Source organism: Delphinus delphis, chromosome X, assembly GCF_949987515.2.
Source record: "Delphinus delphis chromosome X, mDelDel1.2, whole genome shotgun sequence".
In the NCBI taxonomy this organism is placed as follows: Eukaryota; Metazoa; Chordata; class Mammalia; order Artiodactyla; family Delphinidae; genus Delphinus; species Delphinus delphis.
The window spans coordinates 117,970,885-117,994,434 of NC_082704.1; the positions used below are offsets into that span (position 1 = coordinate 117,970,885).

At 39.7% G+C, this 23,550-nt stretch overlaps 2 protein-coding genes across 2 annotated transcripts in view; one reads left to right on the forward strand and one right to left on the reverse strand.

The window, feature by feature from the left end:
* The window catches only part of ARHGAP6 (Rho GTPase activating protein 6), a 485,583-nt gene that overhangs the window by 329,237 nt on the left and 132,796 nt on the right, over positions 1 to 23,550 (forward strand). The gene's annotated exons all lie outside the window — the stretch shown is intronic.
* On the reverse strand, positions 11,425 to 19,328 carry AMELX (amelogenin X-linked). The gene is made up of 7 exons (XM_060002686.1): positions 19,275 to 19,328; positions 16,354 to 16,401; positions 15,666 to 15,669; positions 15,052 to 15,089; positions 14,944 to 14,988; positions 13,839 to 14,201; positions 11,425 to 11,430 (listed from the first exon to the last, which is right to left on the reverse strand). Exons 1-7 carry the CDS (start codon positions 19,326 to 19,328, stop codon positions 11,425 to 11,427), a joined length of 558 nt encoding a protein of 185 aa, XP_059858669.1.

Below are 23,550 nucleotides of genomic sequence, written 5' to 3' on the forward strand. Positions count from 1 at the left end.
ACATTTCAGTCTGTGTGTGTTTGTGCCTCTTGCTTGAAACCAGGCAGGGCCCAAGCCAATAAGATATGGACGACTCATGGGGTAGTAATCCTGGAGCTGCATCAGGGGAAGGTAGACACAAGCAGGAAAGAATGAGAGAGCAATTGCTTTGGAGGGATTCACTCAGCTTGTTCCAGCACCAGAGTCGCTTTCAACTTCAAAGTTCAGATGGTTCAGATGACACTTAAGATGTCTCTGCCTGTTGCTTTAGGAGAAGGTTCAGAGCCTTCGAGCCAGGCTGACTGGAATGTTACATATCATTGCCAAGACACTCATATTTTTACTGAAAGCTTAAAGTGAATCTCAGTAAGGACCTGCCATTTCTTCTGCACCTTTCCTTTCGGCTGTTTTCTCGGTGTTTAAAAATTGATGCAATTTGACTTTAGCAATGCACATTGCCTTATATTGTTACTGTCGCAGGGGTCTTAGTGGCCTTCTACTGCAATATTTTTCTGAGACAGATGAAGAAACTGAGTGTAGGAGTGGATCCCACTGTGGCAGGGTCACCTGGCTAGTCCATGACAGAACTGAGACTAATCATCATTGCTTTTGAGCTTCTCTTTGGGTCTGGATCATTGGGTACCATGTAATGACAGAAATTTGGGACAAGGGCACGTCTTGCTCCTCCCCTCAGTATGATGGAGGATCAAGATTCTATGTCATCTACAAGCAACATGGGTACCGGTGTGAAACCAGAGAATGGGGTCTGACTCTTCCATGCAGCAAAGACAGATGATTGATGGGGAAAATCAGAAAGCCTTGGTTTTGCTGCTTGCAATCTCTCGTACAAACCTTATTTTTTGTGATTCCAGCTTTTTACGATTTCATAGAAAGACCTCAAAATTCCTCTTTTCTTAGTATTAATTTAGAATATTACCGAAGTGTTCACAGAGCTTAGAGACTTGCTGGTTTTATATAGCTACAAGTAAAGGTTTCTTGGAATCCTTCCTGAAGGAACAGAGGGTATCATATGAAACATTAGCTTATTTGGTGAATGTTTTTAACACCCAGAAGGTGAACTCACAGGCTTTCCTGCAGGTCGGCAATCTCTTACCTTAAACTACGTGACCACGCTGCTTCAATGCATTTGCAGATTTCTTCCTCTCTCTGTCGTGCGCACGTTGCCACTATCCATATAAAGCAGTTTAAATATATATTAATTATTTAATTTGTTAAAAACCAAGTTACTTCTGGAGAAAAGTTATTGCTCTTAAATCCCCATCATTTACAATCTGTTTAATGATTCCATTTTGAAAGAGGGCAAAGACTTAATATAGCGATTCTGATTATTATAGTTATTAGCAACTATAAGAGAAATCTGCTTCAGGCTGCAGTGATTGCAGGTTCCCGGATACCTATCGCTGTTCATCAGGAACGTTTTTTCCTACCTGTGGGAAAATAAGCCACAAAGGCAGTAAATCCCCTTTCGTTTTCCAACTCTCTTCAGAAATCTTGCTGATAGGAATTGCACATTTAAGCAATGTTCAGCAAATACTTTTAAAAATCCATCACTGTCTTTTCTTAAAAAAAGATTTTGAAGTTACTCACTTGTGCCTATTTTCAGATTAAGAACAAATTATTTGTGGAAACCAGGTTGAGCCCAAGTTCCTCATCACAGGGTGAAAATTGGATTTTGTAAATCTTCCAAGCCCAGGTTTCTTACTGCATGCGGCTGTGCAAATTCGCAAATGTTTCCTTCTCTAGTCAGGACCCGGTGGAAGGAGCCAGTTTGGACTGCCACCTCGATAGCTAGCATTTGTGGACACTTCAATGCAGGACGCTATTGAGATATTTGAACCTTTTCATATATTTTAATGTGGACATCAGATGCCGGGTAGAGAAAGTATGTGGGCCAATCAGTTCTGATTCAATGTCATGCTAACAGTATATCAGCAGCCTTCCTATTCTGACCATTCTCGGTGAACTTCACAGTGTCACTAGAACTGGTCTTTCCATATGTGTTGAATATGAGTTCAGTGCTCTTCCTGGGAAGGAAGATAATGTAGGGCCAAGGCCTGAATTTTCTAAGATGTCATTAGTTCCCACTGTAGCTTTCTCTGAACGAATCAATGAAAGACAGCACCTTGCTGTTCCTATAAGGACTGGACTTGGGTTTGTTTTCAGTCCATCTTTTGGAACCAAGGAAGGAGTGAGGGCTGGTCATGCTCAGGTTCGCACCCACAGCTGGAATGGATGGGGTTCTCCCGGTTGCGACGGCAACGCTGCCCTGGTGTGGTGGTACTTGCCCACATTTGCAGAGCTTTCCTCCCCATCTGTGGTGGTTGACCAAAACTGCAGAGGAGTTATTGGGTTAGGAGTTCTTTCGCTTTCTTTACAATTAGCTCCTTATCACATCCTTGGGAGGTCAAATGGGCAGGAAAAATTAAGTGACAACAGGAGGCGAGCTTTATGACTCAGATCAAGTTGAATTTATATTTGCTGTTAGCAATAGATACAGGTTGTTTTAATTAGGATCTTAGAGGCAGATGACAAATTAGTTTACCTTTTAAATGGCACTCATCAAACATGGGACAGGATGTGCGTGTTTTAAGTAATGCCTCATTGCTTTTTCAAGTTTAAAGTTTAGACAAGTCCTCATTCTGTAAACTGGGGACAGAAACAACTTTTCCTCTATAAGGTTGTGAAAATTAAATGAGCTAATACATGTCATGTGCTTAGAACAGTGCCTAGAATATAACAACAGCTCAGTAAATGTTCAATGTTATATTAGCTTTACTTTTGCATGACAGTGTGGTGGCTTTTTAATGCTAATGGTGGTTCCTTGAGCAAATATTAACCACACCGACCAGTCTCCAGGTATTTTTCTAAATCTTCCTCAAAGACTTTATCAGCTAGTGGGGAGACCAAAGTAGAAACAAGTAGTTGCTTGAAGTAGCAGCTTGCCCAACACATTCTGGGAAACCTCGAGGCTTGAGCGCTCCAGCCCGTGCGGGCCAACGAGAAAAAGTCCCTAGATGAGGCATTGAGCTGAAGCTCACGCGTACAGGGGCAGGGGAAGGGGGTTAATCTCACTTGGAAGAGTGTCTCGATTTTGGTATTTGAACAGACAGGATGTTCTGTGTCTTGGGTGCATCCAATATTGTAGATTGCCCGAGGTCTGCCCTCAATCACAGTAGGTCTCCTCTACCTAAGGCACACTGCTTTCTATTCTCCATGGTTGTCAGAGGTTTTTTGGTAATAATTTTGTAACAAAAACTTGATTATATTCATCAAATATTTGGAGAGTGATGGTTCTGAAAGTCACGAGAATCAAGGCATCTTAAATCCCTGCCCACCCTATGGACACAACTACTTATTTCTCATTAGTCTGCCAAAGTCAAGTAAATCCCAAAACAAGGCAAACTCAATGCGTTCTAATCCAGTAGTTACTCTAATGACTCATGGTCTGGTTATTTTTCTCCTCTTTATTACTCAGGTAATGCACCCACTTTTATGTAACTTCAGAAGAAGCAGCTATTCTAATTTCTGCAGAAGGGCTTTGATTTAGAGACATCAGCTGATTTAACCTTGAAGTGACCGTCTCTTCATCTTGCACGTTTTCTTTAATAGCCTGGTCACTCCCCAAGCTCTTTAGATGTTTCTGATGCAGTGGGTGCAAGAAGTGAAAAGCCCTTTGTATGAGATCCTGTATCAAGTTTACTATAAGATGTGAGCTTTTGGTTTTTCTTTCTCGATGACGTTTTAGAAATGCACACAGAGTCGTACATTTGTTCAGAGTCTCTTTCTTTCTTATGTTAAGTTCTGAACACACAGTATGATTCAACATTGGCATTGTTTCCAGAGTAGGGTTTCTCAACTTGAGCAGTGTTGACATTCAAGGCTGGACGATTCTTTGTTGTGGGGTCTGTCTTGTGCACTGGAGGAGTATCAACAGCATCCCTGGTCTCTCCGTACTAGCTACCGATGGTACCACTTCAACCCCCATCCACACACATACGCACACACACCCATTATGACCCCAGACATCTCCAGATGTCCCCTAGAAGGCACAGCCGCCTGGTTGAGAACCACTGCTCTAGTGAAAAACAGTTTGGTAGAGAAATCCCTAAAGTGGAATTAGCTGAACTGTGACCAACGCCAGAGTGACAAGGGAAGGTTCAGAGTTGGAAGTCAGTATACACGGGGGCCAGGCCTTACCAAACAGGTGAAAGGAAGACATTCAGAGAGAGGAGGTCTAATGCTTTGGCCTCCAATGAGCCTTGTGCAGTGCATGCCACCCTCCTGGTGGATTTACTCTCCTACCACCCTTAGAGTGGCCTTGGGGGTGGCGAAGGACAGCCTCGGGGGATGTCAGATAGGAGAACGCAGGGATCATGCAGTGTAGCAGTGAGTAAGGGAGGTGTTCAGGTAGCTATATGTCAGAGAAGGCACACTGAGACCTGACAGATGTGTTCGACTTTGGAGCCTTCGGCCTAGAAAACTTCCATGTTACTTCCAAATCCTGTATCATCCCTGCTTCCAACCGTGTAGTGTTCCCTTTGTGGGCCTACAGAGCCAGGAGAAGGCTCCCTTTCTGCATATAAGAGTGGTAGCCAACATTTATGGAACTTGGAGCTCACTGACATGAAAGGACCCAGAGATGGATGTTAGTACGACTTACAGATGAAGACATTGAGGCACAGAGAGGCTAAGAGACTTGTCCAGGTTTCCACAGCAGGTAGGCAAAGGTCATGATTGTGAACCCGGACAGCTTGAACCCAGACACCCTACTGGGAAGCCATCCTTGCCCTTGTGTGGACACTTCACTGACCCCAGAGCCCCCGCATTCCACAGACAAATTCGAAGCGTGGAAAATTCTTTGGAGAGGAAAACAAGATTTGGCTGTTCTGAGGAAGTTATTTAACATTGTTGTGAATATTTTTGATTAATAAAAAGAGAAGAAATGCTGGACCCTGGGCTATTTTCTGTTGACCACAGGGCATGGCATTTGTGAGGGGGCTTCACTGAGCTGGATTTTTTTTCTGATAGATGATACAGGTGTGATTTATCGAGGCAAATATTTTGGGACCTAAATGACCATTTCTTTCCTCCCACCTCAACCTCTTCTCTCCTCACCACTCCCAGCCCTATCTTATTCCTCAAGTATTGTTTATCTTCTCAGAAGAGTCAGGTGTTTCAGATGAAGCCAGGATGAATTCTTCCCAGCAGGGAAGTGGTTTTGAATAAGTAAATTTCAGCCAGTGACCCCTGCTGATAAGGCTCTAGACCAAATGGGGGCAAAAGGAATTAGAAGCCAAATCACAAAACAGTAAGTTAAAATTCTGATTAACAAGAATTTCACAACAAACATAGACTGATGGCTATTTTATTAAAGCAATATGGAACCCACCTAGAGACCACTCTGTTCTGGTAATGTGGGAAATCGTTTGAAATCATTTTTCCCTTGTGATTTCCATGTTAAGCCATTCACAGTCAGATCTCTTTTTAAAAAAGTTAATACAGTTCCTTGCTATTTTGTAGTCTTTTAAAGTCTTGGCCTTAAACTCGGTATTAGTATTTCTGGCAAGCGGTTACTACTAAGGGGCACACTTCAGATTTAGGGGAAAAGTCAGTGTTTTCATTTTGTGTTGAGTTGGGAGAGGAAGTGGTCAATTGGACATTGCTTGTAAATAAAGTGAGCAACTTGACCTTTTTCTCTTGATAGAAGTATCATGTACCTTGGTGATGATAACGAATACAATAGCCATACAGTCTCTCAGTCTCTAAATGATTAGAGTGGAGAGAAGTTTTGTTTAAAATTTCAAGTTGTTCAAATGGTATATGTCTCCACATGTGTCCTTTTACTGCAGGTAGACTCAGTTGGCATGTATGCGTGTGTGTGTGTGTGTGTGTGTGTATGTGTACGCACCCATTTGTCCTATGTTGCGCTGTTGGTTTGAACCACAAAATAGAAAAGAATGTAAATATTTTCCAACGCTTACAGGCAGTCAGCCACCCTCAGGGATGGACAAAAGTTTGTTAGTTTTTTCTTTTATCTTTCCATCAGCTTACACTTTGGCCTGTTTCCAGTGAAGCCCTAGGTCGAGGGCAGCCCCCACCTCGTACCGCCAGTGCGGACGTGGCTGGTAGAGGTCTGAAAATAAATGACCATTTCTTTGGAACTAAATTAGTGTCTCTTACAAGAAAAATTAATTTAGTGGAACTCTGGATTTGTCTATTTTAAAAGAAAACTAGAGGGGAAACCATTTTGGAGTGTGTGATTCGACCTGACGAAGCGAAGGGCGCGTCTATAGTTCTTCGAAAATTCCCGTACAAGATCGTGATTCCTGGAATGCTTGGAAAATGGCTGGAGATGTTCAGTTTTAACCAGCAAATCTGTTCTGTTTGATCTTTTGTTTAAAATCTTGGAACTCGTAAGAGTTGCTTTTCTACTTCAGGAAGCAGTGTATAGAGCAGCGCTGTCTAGTAAAACTCGCGGTGGTGACAGAAATGTTCTGTATCTGTTCTGTATGGTAGCCACTAGCCCCATGTGGCCTTTTAGCACTTAAAATGTATCTAGTGTGACTGAGGAACTGAATTTTAAATTTTATTTCATTTGAATTTTTAAAAATTTGAATAGCCGCGTGAGGATGCGTACTGAGCGGTGCAAGCGTAGAGCGTAATTGCCAGTCGGTGTATGTCTCTGATTTTAAATATTCCGTTATATTATCGCCCTACATATCTAAACTTCGATTTGGAAAATGTGACAACTATTCCTGTCTCTAAGTGAAGATTACCTCCAGGTAATCCTTTGATTCCCATCCTCAATGCATGCTAATTGTACATTTTTTATATTATAGTAACACTTTACACTTTTTTTCTAATTTTGCTGCTTTGCTTGTGAAAAGGCTCTTGCCTTCCAAACAGCTCATCATCCGAGAGCCATGTATCTGGCAATGAGTAATAAGCATTACTCATTAATTTAAATAAGTAAGATTCCAACCTTGAGTTTTCTTTCAAATTGTTTTCAATTTAATAAAACCAAACTTCACCTAAAAAAAAAAAAAAGATAGGTGGTTATGAAAATGCAGCCTGGAAATTAGCTTGTTAGATTGCGTTTTCCTTTGCCTTTTCTAATAAGTGAACTGTGTGCATTTTCTGGTTAATTGGAGTTGTTACTGATTGAGGTTGAGCTCTTCCGATGATTGAGACCGAATGTAATTAAGCATAGGAGAGAAAAATGTACATTATAGCTAGCTGAAGCCCAAAAGTAAAATTAGATAATTAACTAATTTTAAGTCAGCAATAGTTCAGGTATTATTTGAATCAAAAGAGAACCCGTTTAATTTGGAAAGTCACCACAAGCCACCTCTCTTTAAGGGTTTAGGGCTTAGACATTGAGTTTTCTCTTTGACCTGCCTGCTCGTTGAATGCAGTTAATCTTTGATAGAATTTCAGCAGGAGCTGCCTCGATGGTCATTTCTATTTTATTTTATTTTTGTTGTTTCTAATTCTTATCCCTTAACTTTATAAGGCTCATATCTTCTTTGCTGTTTGATTGTATTGTTCCTTTTTGTTCCTGCTAAAGCCAGTTGCCCCTTTCCCTTCACCTTTCTTTGGTCCAAATATTCCTCCAAAAAATCAAGTACATATGAACTGATTTGTGCTTGGAATTTACCTGCAGGGGGCCCACCAAGATCCAAAACTCACATCAAAGGGAACTGAAGGAAGGGGGTGTGTCTGGATTAAAGCGGGAGAAAGGGAAAACAAACTTTAAAAAAATTAAATTTTTCCTGATTACAGAAGTAATTTATGTTTTTTGTAGAAAAATTGGACCTTCATACAAACAGATGTATCTTCCTCCTAGTTTTTTTTCTATGCACATCTATGTACGTGTGTTTAAATTATTTACATGTTATGGTGATGTAACATGTAACATTTACATGTTACGGTGATTCACATACGGTATAGTCTTGGTCTTAAATTTTACTTTATCACATTTTCTCCCCTAATAAATTTTCTTCTAGAGCATCCTTTTTATCACACAATTCCTTCAGATACATATAGGAAATTTTATGTGAGGTCCAGTTTCTCCCTCTTATACATAAGGCTGTAAGCAACATCTTTGAACATATCTTTCCGTGCATTTTGATGACTCTCTAGGGGTAGTTCCTATACGTGTATTTGCACCCTGGAAAAAATTATGCATATTGAAGTCTCACTAGCAAGCAGTGAATGATAGCAGAGCAGATTTCAAATGTACTAGTGACATGGGAGTGGCTATGGTGAGATGGGAGTTTCCTTGAGGTGGTCTACTCAACTTCATCTGTATCTTTTCGCTTCATCTCAAAGACATAGCACAGCTTGTTAAATAATATACTTTTGCTTTTTTACGGATTTCAGAAGTCTTTATGTATAAGTTTGGGTTTATTAGTGCATTTATGATCAGTATTGCTATTTACTTCAACCGATACTTTGAGTCTTGGTCATTAGTATCTAGTGATTTTTCTTCCATATATGATTCAGAAACGTACAACATTGGGTGGCTGACTAAGCCTGAGTTTTAATTAATTAGAAATGCTCGTTTTATTCAGTTTTTATCAGCTTTGTTACACTATGTAGTGATAGCCACATCCACCTACATGTATTTTGTCCATTGCAGCCATCTGCCACAGTTAGGCAATCAGGAAATAAAATAGTCTCAGAGTGACTGTTGGAACTTCCAGAATAACAATCCAAAGGTCAACACACTTTATTTTGTTAGGAAGAATATATATACATAGTAAGCTACATATCGGAAGGTGTAAATATACATTAACACAAAGAAGAAGGGATAGCCAGGAGCAGAAAGGAATGGTTAGAACGACAAAGCAATACAGGGCAATTTAAAACAGGCATAACAGCATTATTACCTCTGAATTTCCAAGACAACACAGTTCACTGATGGGTGTCCATAAGTCTCATTCTGGGCCATCAAACAGATGCTCTGTTGTGATTAATATGCCGGTCCATCGTAGAAGACTGTGATGAAGATGATTATGTTAGAACACATGTTTGGGCATTTAATACACAAGTTTCAGTTTCTTATAAAATTAACTTATGCAGTACATCTCATACCACAGTGAGTAGTCTTCAGAGTCCAAAACCTGACATTTTCCCTGTAATTCAAAAAATGATTTGAATATATATATATGCATATATATAATTTGAATGATTATAAAAGGAGAATTATTTTGTCCATGGCTTTCCTAAATAGAGAATCCTCTTAGATCAGAAAAATTGAAAGCAGCCCCAGTCTGACTCCGAAGTCTGTGTTCTTTCCAGTATCACACACAGTCTTCGAGTAACATCATTCCTTACACCCTTGAAGTGTTTCTCAGTAGGAGTAAACATAATGGCAATATTTTCGTGAGCTGTGGAAGGCAGAGTATGGTGGAGGCATATATTTTGGAGAATACACCAGGATATGTATTTCTATCTATCTTCCTATCGGATTGTTTTTTTCAGGAAAGTCATTGACAAAATAATTCTCCTTAGTCCTGGCCATAGAAGCTTTACATTGTTGGAAGAGAAAGTTTGCTGGCACATCATAAATGATAGGGGTCCTGATACTGATGTCATGACCCACTAATCAATTGTGACCCACAACTGAAAGACACTAGCATAGAAATAGAGTGTGTATCATTCATCTAGAGCTAGATGGTTCCAAGGTTGGTTAATTCAGGGACACGATGCTGCCACCAACGACCTAGGGGCTTTCTGCCTTGCCACTTGCCCCTCCTGGTCACAAGATGGCAGACACAACTCTAGGCATCACATCCTCAAACAAATAGATCCAAAGACAGGACAGCACTTTTTCCTAGCATGTATGTATACATCTTAAATTAGAGGGTAATTCTTTTCCCCAGAAGCTCCTCCTCTCCTACTAGACTTCCCTTTTGGCCTCATTCATTGTTTAAGTTCCACCACAACCAATCCCTAAATCAGTCACTAGCAAGGGAAATAGATGCCGCATTTGGTATGGATATGGTAACTGGAGGAGCGAACATGCGTTCCGTGGGACAGGGGAGGGAGCTCCTCTCTCCTGAGTTTGTGGAAGGCCCATGCTCGGATTAATTCCAGCACAGCCGACAAGGAAGGAGTGGTGAGGAAAGGTGTTGCACACCTAGCTAACGATGTCTGCCACATTTGCCAGGGCATTTTGACTATACTTCTGTCATAGTGTTAATATTATTAGGCCTTCTCTTATCATTATCTGTGCGCTTATTTTATCTCTTTGGTAGATTCTAGATTCCTTAAGGATGGGGACTTACCATTTTTATCAGGACATGGAATAGTGCTTTGCCCTGAAAGGTGATGAATAAATATTGACTAAATTGATTAGAATTGGCCTATGCCAATTGATTAAAAGCTTTCCTGCTTATTTATTGACTCTGAATTCTTTAAAATCAAGTTATTTGTTTGAATATCAACACCCTCCCAGTAAAGTTATGTTTATTCATTCCAGAAAATGATTAAGGGGCCTTAATCATAAAGGTATTAGAATAAAGTTACTGTGGGTACTGTGTAATATAAACCCTAAAAAGACTGTTTACAATTCTGTTTGGGTGTAGGAGGAAAAAAGGATTCAAATATAAACATAAGTGGGAAAGAAAACTCGTATTGAGTCCATTTTATGCATCTGTTAACATTTTGAAGACTGTACAGTAGAATTTATCATCTTAAAGATGACGAAGTGAAAGCAATGACTTGTATTAAAATCACTGTGATTCTCTATTTAAAGCTCCATTTCATAGAAGTTTTCTTAGGAAAACTACCTCAATAATTTACAATTCAGTACCTCATTATACGTACCACATAATTTCATCAAAAAATCACTTTCAGTAGAATGAGATAGATCACAAGACCAGAGTTTGGTTACTAATGTGGTGTAGTGTAAAGCCAGCATTCCAAGTTTTAATTTGTTTTGTAATAGAAATACTTCTCAAAATCTTACCTTTTTTAATGTAAAGAATTCTTCGTGTAAACTTCCCTTCTTTTGGTTCAGGTTCAGTGACTATACGTGTTCATAATTTTTCACGTTATCAACTATTACAACTACAGTATAAACTTCTGTTTTTTAACAGATTTGAGATGGTGTAATTTTAATTTTCTCCACAAAGAAATATAGTCCTCATTTGCATGCAGAATGGTCAACTTGTAGGTGTAAATGAGCAGCTCCTGTCTTATTCAAGAAGAGCCATTTATTACATCTTCTTTCAAGCGACATGAAATTTTAAGTTTAATTCAACACAAAGACATGAATGGTCTTTCAAACATTTTATTGTTTGCTAAAGGTACTTTTCAGTTACAGAATTTGCTAAGTGATGGTAGGAACAAATCGTTCCTTGTGTTCTTGTGTCATTCTGAAAGCAACTGGAATACCTGTTCTCATTTTCTGATCTTTCAATCCTGGGGAAAAAAAAAGCAAAAAGAGCAAGTAAAACAATTGACAAATATTCCTAGTGAGTATCAGGTACAGTCACACATACGGCTTCAGTTTTGCCAAAACAATATTACAGCCATTGAAACTGAACTCTATAATTTTCAAACTTTCTTTGTTATCTCATTGTCTTTAGATACGAGGTGTCCAAGATGGAGGCCCCTGCCTTCAGAACACTTAAAACTATTATTCAATAATAAAATAACAGTTGCTGCCTTTTGTTGAGTACTTCCTGCATGCCTGGCGCTGAACTCATCACTTTATTTTATTTTCCATAAGACAACTCTAAGAAGCTATCACTATTTATATTCTAATTTTATTTTATTATTCTTTTTAACATCTTTATTGGCGTATAATTGCTTTACAATGGCGTGTTAGTTTCTGCTTTATAACAAAGTGAATCAGTTATACATACACATATATCCCCATGTCTCCTCCCTCTTGCGGCTCCCTCCCTCCCACCCTCCCTATCCCACCCCTCTAGGTGGACACAGAGCACCGAGCTGATCTCTCTGTGCTATGCGGCTGCTTCCCACTAGCTATCTATTTTACGTTTGGTAGTGTATATATGTCCATGCCTCTCTCTCACTTCGTCCCAGCTTACCCTTCCCCCTCCCCGTGTCCTCAAGTCCATTCTCTAAGTCTGCGTCTTTTTTCCTGTCCTGCCCCTGGTTCTTCAGAACCTTTACTTTTTTTTTAGATTCCATATATATGTGTTAGCATACGATATTTGTTTTTCTCTTTCTGACTTACTTCACTCTGTATGACAGACTCTAGGTCCATCCACCTCACTACAAATACCTCAATTTCATTTCTTTTTATGGCTGAGTAATATTCCATTGTGTATATGTGCCACATCTTCTTTATCCATTCATCTGTCGATGGACACTTAGGTTGCTTCCATGTCCTGGCTATTGTAAATAGTGCTGCAATGAACATTGTGGTACATGTCTCTTTTTGAATTATGGTTTTCTCAGGGAATATGCCCAGTAGTGGGATTGCTGGTTCGTATGGTAGTTCTATTTTTAGTTTTTTAAGGAACCTCCATGCTGTTCTCCATAGTGGCTGTGTCAATTTACATTCCCACCAACAGTGCAAGAGGGTTCCCTTTTCTCCACACCCTCTCCAGCATTTATTGTTATACTCTAATTTTACATGGGAATTTTAAAGAGTTCAAACTACCTACCCGAAGTCACCTTTCCATAAATAGCTCTGGCAATGTTTATAAAGTTCATGGCCTTAACTATTAATAAAGAGATAAATAAATGCATTTTCTGTACAAACAGGGAACATGTGCCTTAGAGTAGAATAATCCACTATTGGCACCAGCTTATTTGGGATACAGTCAATTTTCAAATATGCTCTGTATTCTCCACAAATATGCCCATAATTTTGAAGCCATATATAAACATATAATTTTATTGGAAAACTATGGTATCTGTTCTTAGACAGAGGCTTGAAAATTATCTGATTTAGTTGCTTTCTCTCATTTTAAAGAAGGGAAAACACCCATAAATTTGAAGTGACTTGTGCAATACCATCTCCTCTTTGGGTGCAAAGCCGGAACAGGAGCCCAGATATCCTGGCTTCCCATCCGGGTCATTTCTCCCTCACTCCTCACTTTCTCAGTAGAAGATCATCGATAGCATTTATAACTTGGAATTACATTTGAATTCATACATGCAGTAGAATTATATAATCTCACATACACACAAGTAAGGATTTATATATACGGATAAGGGTCACTTATTTTATTGACTATTTCCCACTCATTTGCAAGAGGTTTCTGTAATGAAAGGATATTTTGTGCTTAATTGTGAAGACTTCTTGCTAAAAGCTTAATCTGTAGAATCCCAGCACTGAAAAAGGAATCTAGCAATGTGTCTAGTTTAGCCTCCTCCAGGTTGCATTAAAAACCACTTCAGACAAGTAATTTTCTTTTAGGTTCTTAAAGAGATTTCCCACCTACCCGTTCAAATATTTGCATCCCCTCACTGTCAAAAATTACCCTTTTTAAAAATCTTCAGTGCAATTCTAGCCTACTCTTGATGGTCAAACCTCTGAAAGATAAGGAGAACTAATATTCCCTTATAGTGTTGTCCTTAAAATTAACAGGTTTCAATAATACATATTCTGGTAGGAATTCAAAGTAATTATGGAATTTAAACCCACCGTGAAAGCTACGGTCTTAATTACTAAGCCATGTAGATAAACGCATTTATAATAGAAACTTACAGTACAGGCTTGGACTCACAGAATCATCAGACTGTTGCTACTGAAACTCCAGGCCTTGGATTGTGTGGGAATTGAGAACTCTGGGGGCTAGTCTCGCTTTACCGTTTTTGTAGGTGTTGCAGCGACTTCAGGGTGTACTCACCACTTCCTCCCGCTTGGTCTTGTCTGTTGCGGGCCAAGCCTCCAGAGGCAGGTCAGGAAGCATGGGGGGCAGGGGCTGCATGGGGAACATCGGAGGCAGAGGCGGCTGGGGCAGCAGGGGCGGATGAGGCTGTGGCTGGACGGGCTGCTGGGCGGGCACAGGGAGGTGTGGCTGGTGGGGTTGGCTTGGAGTCATGGAGTGCTGGCCAGGAATTGGCATCATGGTTTGCTGGGGGCCCACGGGCTGCTGGGCTGGCACCATGGGGAAGTGGTGATGAGGCTGCAGGGCAGCCTGCTGGGATACCACGGGAATGATTTGGTGACGCAGCCAGCCACCCATGGGTTCGTAACCGTAGGACGGGTACTGGTGAGAAACAAAGAATCAGGTTTACCATCAGCTCCATTGACATCTGTCACCTACAAATTGTCACTTGCCATCTGCTTCTACAAGGATTAAATTATGAGCCACTGCAGCTTCTGACCTTCAACACCCCCTGCAAGAAGTTCAGGGTGGAGATCAGGAATGAGCCACTCTGTGCTCTGGGAAAAACTGGCAGAACAGGTTTTCAGATGGTTAGCTCTTTTCAGGAGACGATTTTATGAGCCCAGTTCTTCAATCTCCTCACATCTAGAAAAGCACTGAAATCCTTCATGTCTGCTCCTCATGACTTGCAGCAACCTTCTGCAAAAACTGTGCTCGAGTGCATGTACTCCTCTTCACCAAAATCACATATATACTGACCTTCCCCACTACTTCTTCGGAGCAGTTTCTCAGAGCCCTTTGAAATGTGTCTCCTGGGCTATAGTTCTCACCTTGTCCCAAATAAAAATTAACTCACAACACTCATGTTCTGCATTTTTTTTTCAGTCAGCACTTCCAGCTGGAGAAGTAGCAGTGTTTTCTTGGTCATTGTGACAATATTAACACTTATTCATGTTTCCCTGTGCAAGAATTTCTAACTGTGTACATAGATATGACAGTTTACAAACTAGATTTCCCATTAGTGTCTATATGTGGCATAGATATGTTACCTCACTTAAAAGGGAATTGAAATGCATGCTTGATATTTTAAGGGAATAAAGAACAACAAAAATAATCTACGTACCGGGTGTCTTATTACGTTCTGGTACCACTTCAGAGGGGTAAGCACCTTAGGAGAAAGAGACATTAGAATACATTTGTTTTGATTTAGTGACGTGAAACATACACTCACTGATGCAGTCCCGTCAATACGGACAACCTGAAAATATGCTCTATGGAGGAAAGAATAAGGTAAACGTTTGTCAGGTGCTCCCTATGTGTGAGGCTCTACCTTACATCCATGACACACATTTTTCATGTTTTCCCACATACTCTGAGGCAAGTATCTTCACCCTCACTTTCACAGACAAGGTCACGGAGAGTTAAAGAGGTACATGAGCTCGACAGAGGTTACAAAAGTAGTAAGTCTGTTTAATTCCCCGGCCCCTGCTGTTCTTTGCAAGAGAAAAACAAAATGGAAAATTAATGTCATATAACATTAATTATATACTGTTTTGATTTGATGTCACAATGAAACAGATAAAGGAGGCAGAAACACTGTCCCTCATCCTAGAAACACAGGTTTTCAGGTCAAATATGTCAACCTTTTAAGGTTTAACAGAAAATCTTGCCTCAAATATTTTTTTGACACTTTTCCTCACTTTGTATGAGTAAACAAACTCATGGATTGTCATTTGAACGTATGAAAGAAGGAAGAGTTTCCTTCCTTTCTAAACATTATGTATTCAGTTCACGTCAGGCCCGGGGACTCCTTCGTGTACAACATTTGATATCAATACAACGAACAATTCTTAACCTTGTTCAAGTTATACTTAACAAAGCACCTTTTATATTGCTGAATTACTTTGCTCCCCAAATAACATTTTGAAGTGTGGGTATTATTCTTATTTCCCTTTTCCAGATGAGGAAACTAAAGTTCCAGAGAGAGAAAATGATTTGCCCAAGGTCACATGCTTAGTATGGGGTTGAGGAGAGCCTCACACCCGATTTCTAGAAATCTCATGCTTTCCATTGCTCTACAGAATGTCTCACAGACCGCTCATATTTCAGTAAAGACAAATGAAGGAGATGCATAGAGTATGAACATCTTAGAAGCAGGAGTTTTGCAGCTGGAAAGGATCTTAAATAACGTCTTACCTGATTCCCCATGTTTTACAGGCTGGGGTAGAACAAAGGTGTTCAGCCACAGTTCATTTCTGCCCTACTATGCAGTCCCCCTGAGTGGTAGTTCATGATGGATAAATTTTATAGCCATGTAAGAGGAGAAACTGAGTCAGAGAGGCCAGGTAGGAGTGTTCTAGGGCAATGCAGGCTTGAGGTGACCCATCAGGGCTTAAACCAGGAAGCTGGTAGTGAGAACTGAAAAAGTGGGACTGAGAAACATCTTGAATGAAGAATCAACACACTATGGTTTACAGAGCCCAGGGCATTGTTAACTCAAACAATGGTCAAAATTAGTAAAGAGAAAAATTACCTCATAGCTGAAGTTGATATAACCAGGGTGCCCAGGATGAGGTGGTAGCTTTTATAGGGAGGGGGAAAGGAGAAGAAAAAGAATGAGGGAGAGGGAGAGAAAGAAGGAGAGAGAGAGAGAGAGAGAGAGAGAGAGAGAGGAAGAGATTAAGTCAATATGCAATTTTCACATTAAGACAGACTGAAGCTACTTTTTAAAAATCTATATAGTGCAGAATATATTTGAGGTCTCCTTTTAGTTTGAACATGTACGCTGTGTAGGAGAGGAGCCCTCTTATTTTAAAAAGATCCAGAACAGCTAAATGACCTGGGGGCAGAAGCCAGCACACATTTATCCTCCAGTGATCTTCAGACACCCCTCCAGCCATGCTGTCAATGAATCCTGCTCTATCCTACTCTGTCATTTCATTTCTTGATGCAACTGTCGACTAAAAATATATTCACAATCTAAAAGTTGAGAGTTCTGTTGTACTCGGCAGAAATTTTTAGGACTTCAAGCCCAGGAGACAGCATCTCAAGTAACCCTGAGAAAACTGCTCCAAGGAGGCAAGGGGGGAGCCAGGATATATAGAAGTTTTGCAACAAAGGGCAGGTAGTCTGAACGTCGAAAGATTATTGTTAATTAACCAAAACCAGACATCTCAAGTTAAGGAATTTAGCGCTTTTCTATGTATGGGAAGATGCAAGAGTCTGGGCTCACTGAAATCCTTCCTTTGATGGGCACCTCAGCTATCTGGGGCCAGTATCCTGTGTTTTCATATCCTGAGTTTCCTCAGGGCTCACCGCGGGGAGTGGCTGCCGTCTGATGGCTGCTAGATGGCAGGTATTCTTCCCTTCCTGAGTTCCCTCGGGGCTCACAGCTCACCGTGGCGGTGGCTGCAATCCCTGAGGACTGTGACATCCTTTGTTTACTGGTATGGCAGGCAATATTCCATTTCTCAACACTCACTCCATGTTGGGAAGAATGATATGTTTCTCTTACACAATTAGAAAATACCAGCAAGAAGAGAATTGTCTCACAAACCTTCCCTTATAGATCAGGAGGTGGATAAGTGCTTAAGTACCAACGAGATTACTCATAATTGGCATGCAAAGTAAATAGCACATCAACAACAACAAAACGACTAAGCGTGAATTATCGATGAATGTGAAAACAAGATGGGTGTGGTAAAGTGGAAACATTATAAGTCCCATGGAAAATGAAAGAGTTGATTTATGAAGTTTTGGCCGATTCTTTTCATTATTCTGTCATCTTTTTATCATTCTGTCAATGTTTCTATGGCAGAAAAATTTTAAAGCTCAAAATGAAGAACAACCTGAATAATTATCTAACCCAGGACTCTCTGTCTTTTCAGAAGTGGAGGCCAAGTGATTGATGCCCGACTTTTGTTGAATTAGCCTAGTTTTTAAACTCAGTTAATTAGCATTACTTTTCTCTTTATCCTCTACCTTTCAAAATTAAAATATTCTGGGTACTATTACCTTATATATATATAATTAATTTAGAATTACACATAATTTGAATTGCTATTGTCATAGACCATTGATTCTTTTATCTCACCCTCTTCTCTTAGATTTGACTTATACTGTATTAGTTTTGTTGCAATAAGCCATTTGTTTAGAAAGGATCTATTCCCAACAGACTTGGAGCACTAGCATATCCAAAATTAATTTTAGTTCGCTTTCAGATTTGAATGCTCATTTGTTTAGCTACAAAGTTCTGATTCAAACATCACTATTCCCTCAGAACTTTGGAGGCTTTGCCTGATTGTCTTTAAATATTTCTCTGCTTAAGCTGAAGCTTGATGTCCATTTGATTCTTTCCTTTAACCCGCATTGTGGAATTCTGGTTGGCCCTGGAGTGTGGGAGAGGGAGAGGAGAGAGATCATCCCCCCCCTCAGGCAGCGAGTTGATTAAGGCTCTGTTCTCTTGAAATGCTCCTATTTCATAAGAGGATTTATTCCTCTCATCTGAATGTGAATTATTTTAGTTTTAGTTAACTGCCTTTCCTCTGTCTTCTTGATAGAAGCCCTCAGAGAATAGGGGTGTTGAACTGAGGAGTGGAAAAGGGACTGGATTTGTAATGCAGGGGCCCTCAGGGGACTAGGAATTGCCACAATGTAGGATTTCAGGAAGGCAGAGCACAGAATCTTGGTCTTACGGGTGAGAGAGGAGGAGAGGAAGTAGATATTCAAGCTTTGCTGGCTTCTGGTTGTATCAACTGCTCTTTAGGCCACCGAAAAGCAGATGGATCCTGCCTTGCCTGCATGTGACCTAACCTCTTCTGTGTCTGTGTTTAGAGAGAATTGGTCAGACTCCCTGGTCCTTGGTACATTTGAATGTAAAATATAGCCATATGTATTGAGCATAGGTTGGATTCCAGACGACCACATGGAAGTCATGTGCTTAACAGGTGCGCCCAAAAGGATGAGGCCTCTCAGAACGGGGAGGTGGGTCAAGAAAGGAATTCCTAACACAAAATCTTACCCTCTGAAGGACAACGGCAGTGGAGTTTGGAGAGCACGAAAATATTTGGATCTTGTGAGAAATTGGGTTTTAGAGAAAACTGACATTTTGGTAATATTTGCCTAAGGCTGATTAAGTACTTTCTCTGGAGGCCTTTCAAGGGTCCCTTCCAAAAGTTTCCTCCATCTAGAGATGGGTGATGTTATTTACAATCTGAGTGTCCCATCAGAATCTCCTGGTCCCACCCCAGCCGTACTGAATCAGAATCTTTGGCATCTGGGAATCCATTTTTTTTTTATTACAAGTTCTTCATAGTGTTTCTTAAACACAGAGACATTTGAGGATATCTGATCTTGTACTGTTTTAAACCCTAACGTTTACCAACTGTGGGGCAGACTTTTACTTCCAAGCTTGTGAAATTGGACATTGACTTATGAAGGGGGTGTTTTACTCACGGGCATAGAGAAGGCTGCTCCCAGGAGGCAGGCAAACAAAATCCAGGTCCCCATTTCTTGATGGCCCTGAAATATAAGTCAACACCCACTTTTCTTATCTCTTCTCAAGTATGGCCGTAATTAATGCTTCATAAAACCCACATGACGCATATTAGTCTGTTGCTGGTTAAAAGGATAGGACCATTCCTTGTGAGGTTACTTCATTCCTATATGGTTTCCAGTTCTGAACCCATTTTATTGTTTCTGGAATTACAGTGGTAATAAAGATGCTTTTCATTTAGGTTGAGAGCTGAACAAGTTGTAGGAACATAAATGATCTATCAGTACACGACTTTGCATGCCATATTCCTATACCTATATAGCCTGTAGAGTCATAGAAGCTAAATGTAGCTTATAATTAATGATTAAAAGAATAGAGTTGGCTCTAAAAGTTGAGGAGATCATCAAGGTGCACAGTATCTGATACTTTTAGAACCAGGAGGCACACAAATGTTTTTTGGTACCGTCCACCTGAGCACTGCTACTGTTAAAAACAAAGGCCAATCATCTGAGGAAATAGAATAAGGAAGGAGTGGAATTTAGTTTCAGGTGTTCTGACCCGTAGGACTTCAGGCAAGACCCTCAGGTGACATATCCCTGAGCTCCAGATGTGGAGCAAAAGATGTGGTTGAAGGGAAGGGAGAGGATGGTGCTAATATTCTGTGATTATTCCATGAATTATGAATGCCTTTTATTTGAAAGATTCCATATTTAGTTAATGACATCTTCCTTTTGTTTGACACTGCACTGTAATTATTCTGCAAATAAGACCCTTGGAACATGAAGCAAAATAAGCCATCCTAAAATACATTGCTTTGTGGTGTAAATTATTGACTAAGTTTGAGAAGTATCAGAAGAAAGGCCTTAAATTTTGCACAGGAAGTGAATATCAAGTGTAATAATGCTGGCTATGAGAAGTCCACTGACATTTTTACCTCCTAAATCTGTTTTTTAAAGTTTGAATTAATGAAGGAAATCATTCAGTTGATGGTTCTATCTGATGGAATTAAATGAGATGTTTTTCCAAGAAATGGATCACAGCCTGTGAAAGATTATTTTTACCTTGATTGATAAGTAATTAAAATAAATATTTTGCTGTGAAATTTGGCCCTGAAAAGTGCTTCGGGATTCTGGACCTAAAATTTAAAGAAATATAGATAAACATTTTGCTCCATTAGAAAGTAATATAATTCATTTAAGTAATCAGAGTCTAATTGGCATCTTTTGAACACGAAATGCAGAAAAAGAATAAGTCTGATAGAAAGGATACCAAATTATGAATAAAATCCACATACCTTTGAATGCGCGTACTCAGATTAAGTTTCTGTCTGAAACTCAGGGATGCTGCTTGATCCTTTAGATTTCTTCCAACTAAGAGCTCATTATATACCATTCATGGCATCTAGAACAGCCAATCAGGTTTCTGAAAGAAAAATGTGTTGAGTGTAACTAAAAATCCCTGCATCATGACTTTTAGAAGCTGGGATCAAATGTAAGGCTGTATGTTGTGATTAGTGCATATGGAGTCTTTCATTATAGGCAATAATAGGTTTAACAGGCAAAAATTTCATCAGGCTGTCTTTAAGTCAGCAAATTAGTTGACTGCACATGCTGATATATTCAAATTTACTGTCAATAAGTGGCTATGTCATTCTCTGTTCCCTGGTTCTAACAAACAACATTGTTCTTTACCAAAAAAATGTTAGATGGTTGAGTTTCTGAAGTGTAATCAAAGTGTAGGGTTCCCTAGCCCTCAGAACAGGATCAATTGATTCAAATCCCCATTCTGGTAAAATCCGAAAGCTCTTTCCAATAATTCTCTGAGGGATTATAATTTCAGGATCACCACTGCTCTATCTTCTACTTGCATTGAAGGTATTTTCTCATTCCCTGTGATTATTCCTTTATCACCATTCTGGTGTCCACGGAAAGAGCATAAAGTCCCTTCTCCTCGGCCCCATCCTGCAGCCCATCTGCCATCCAAGCACCCATGAACTCAAGGTTATCACAGTAACCAAACTTTTACTCATGATCTGAAAGACAAGGCAAGGAACATATCACATACCACACCACACACTTAAAACTGCATTGTGATTCCTGCAAACAAATATGTATCACAGGAAGCATTGCCCCGGCTCCCACACCCCACACAGCAGCTCAGCCCCTCTCAGTGTGATGACCCTTCTTAGCCTGCATCCTTCTGGCGCAACCCCACATTCTCTAGTAAGCAAGTCCGAATTCTACTCTCCCTTTTTTTTTCAGAGTCTCCTTACTGTCCCTTTTGCTGTCTTGTCCCCATGTTCTCAGCAGCCTCTCCTTTGCCTGAACAACAAACCAAAGCCCTGCTCTCTCTGAGAGGATCTCCGATCTAGCTATTAAATTCTTTGACACTTCTACCTTAGTAAAGCGTATGGATTTTTTATTTTATTCTAAAATATGATCAATTAAAAAGCAAAATTTGTGACCAGTGATAAGAGGTAGCTGATGAGTAGTCTATCACTATTAGGTCAATAGAAGAAATACTCATTACATACCCAGATACTATTGCAGTATAGCCAGAACTTTTCGACTATTTAAGTAATATTTTGAAAGTTTGTTCATGTACATATATTCTTTTATTGATGCTCCACATTGGCTGAATTAAATTCAAGGAGAAAATATGCATGGAAGGCAATGTAGTATTATTAAGAGCTGGAGATTAGAATTATGTGGGTCCTGAACCCAGCTTCCCCGAGGGCTTAGGGACCATTGACAAGATACTAAGTCTATCTGAGCCTCAGTTTTCTCATCAGTAAAATGAAGGTAATTATAGAACCTACCTAAGAGGATTTGTGTGAAAACTACATGAGAGACATCTCTGGGGGGAATGGAAAATCATCACCTTCCCCAACCCCATCACTTGGCACACGGTTAATGTTTAAAAAATGCTAACAAATAAGATTCTAAGATGATCTCTGAGGATGAGTTAGTAGGGAATGAATAGCCATCGTGAAGAAAGTAAGGTAGACCTTTCAATCAGAGAGAGAGAGAAATTACAAAAAAGAAAGTGGGAGTTTATGACATGCAAAGTGTATGAATGAAAGGGAACATAGAATATGGTCCTAAAATCCAATTCTGTCCATAGTTTGCATTTATTTATGGGTATATTTATTGTATATCAAAGGCAAGAAGGATTGCTTTTGAATGAACTTGCAAAATGGATTTTAGGAGAAATGCTATCCGCTTACTTGGAGGGAGAAGAGGTTGGGAGGTGCGCAGCAAGGAGGTAAGGGAGAGTAGGAGGGAGAGGAAGGAAAATGTAGATCATATTGTATGCTTTTGCAATCCTTTGCCCTATTTTATTTAACTACATATATTGAAGTGCCTGAAAAAATTAAGGACAAGTCGTTGGTGAACTAATAGCGGTGTTGTGGTTTTACAGAATTCTTCTCATTACTTTGCCTTACCTTTCGACAGTGAGAGAGAGTCATATATTTGGCCACAAGGATCAACGAAATGATCCTTTGTTATGGCATTAATTTCTCTGGTCCATTGGATAGTGAGTCATTGCCAGTTCACTATGGGCAGTTGTTCAGTGTGACGGCAAATGCAATAGAAATTTTGGGGTTCTTTCTGTTTATTTTCCCCCACTGCGTATCCCGAGTCACAAGGTACTAAAATATGGATCTCTGTGCTTGAAATCTCTTGTAGGTCCCACATACAGAACTTAAAAGTTAGTCAATGTTTTGGGGAAAAAAATTCAATTGAAAATTTTTTCCTATAAGCTATTGTTTCATTTATGAGTAAGTTGACTTCATAAAACAGAATTTACTAGATTGACTACTTATTTTGTTGTGTAGAGGCTATAACATTTCCGAAGTATTTGTGTTCTTGTTTTTCTTACTCTTTGACCTCAAATATTTTCTTTTTTTTTTAGTCAGTATTTTTAAAATGGATCACAAGAATAAAATATTTTCCTCTATGGCAGTCTCTCTGGAATATCTGTGGCAGAATGACCCCAGAATGTGTCTTTATTCACTTATGCATTCATTTCAAATACATATGTTGAATACTTATGAACCTAAGACCATTTGTGTTACTTAGGAGACAAATACATGCATGGTTTTATTGCTGTTTCTAAAAGCTTTTCTCCAAAATGATGAGTGAAGAAATGCCCTTATGAATTATAGGTTCCCATTCTTGCTTAATGGGACGAAGGAAGGTCCAAGAAAGGGTCCTAAAAATATTACATTCAGAC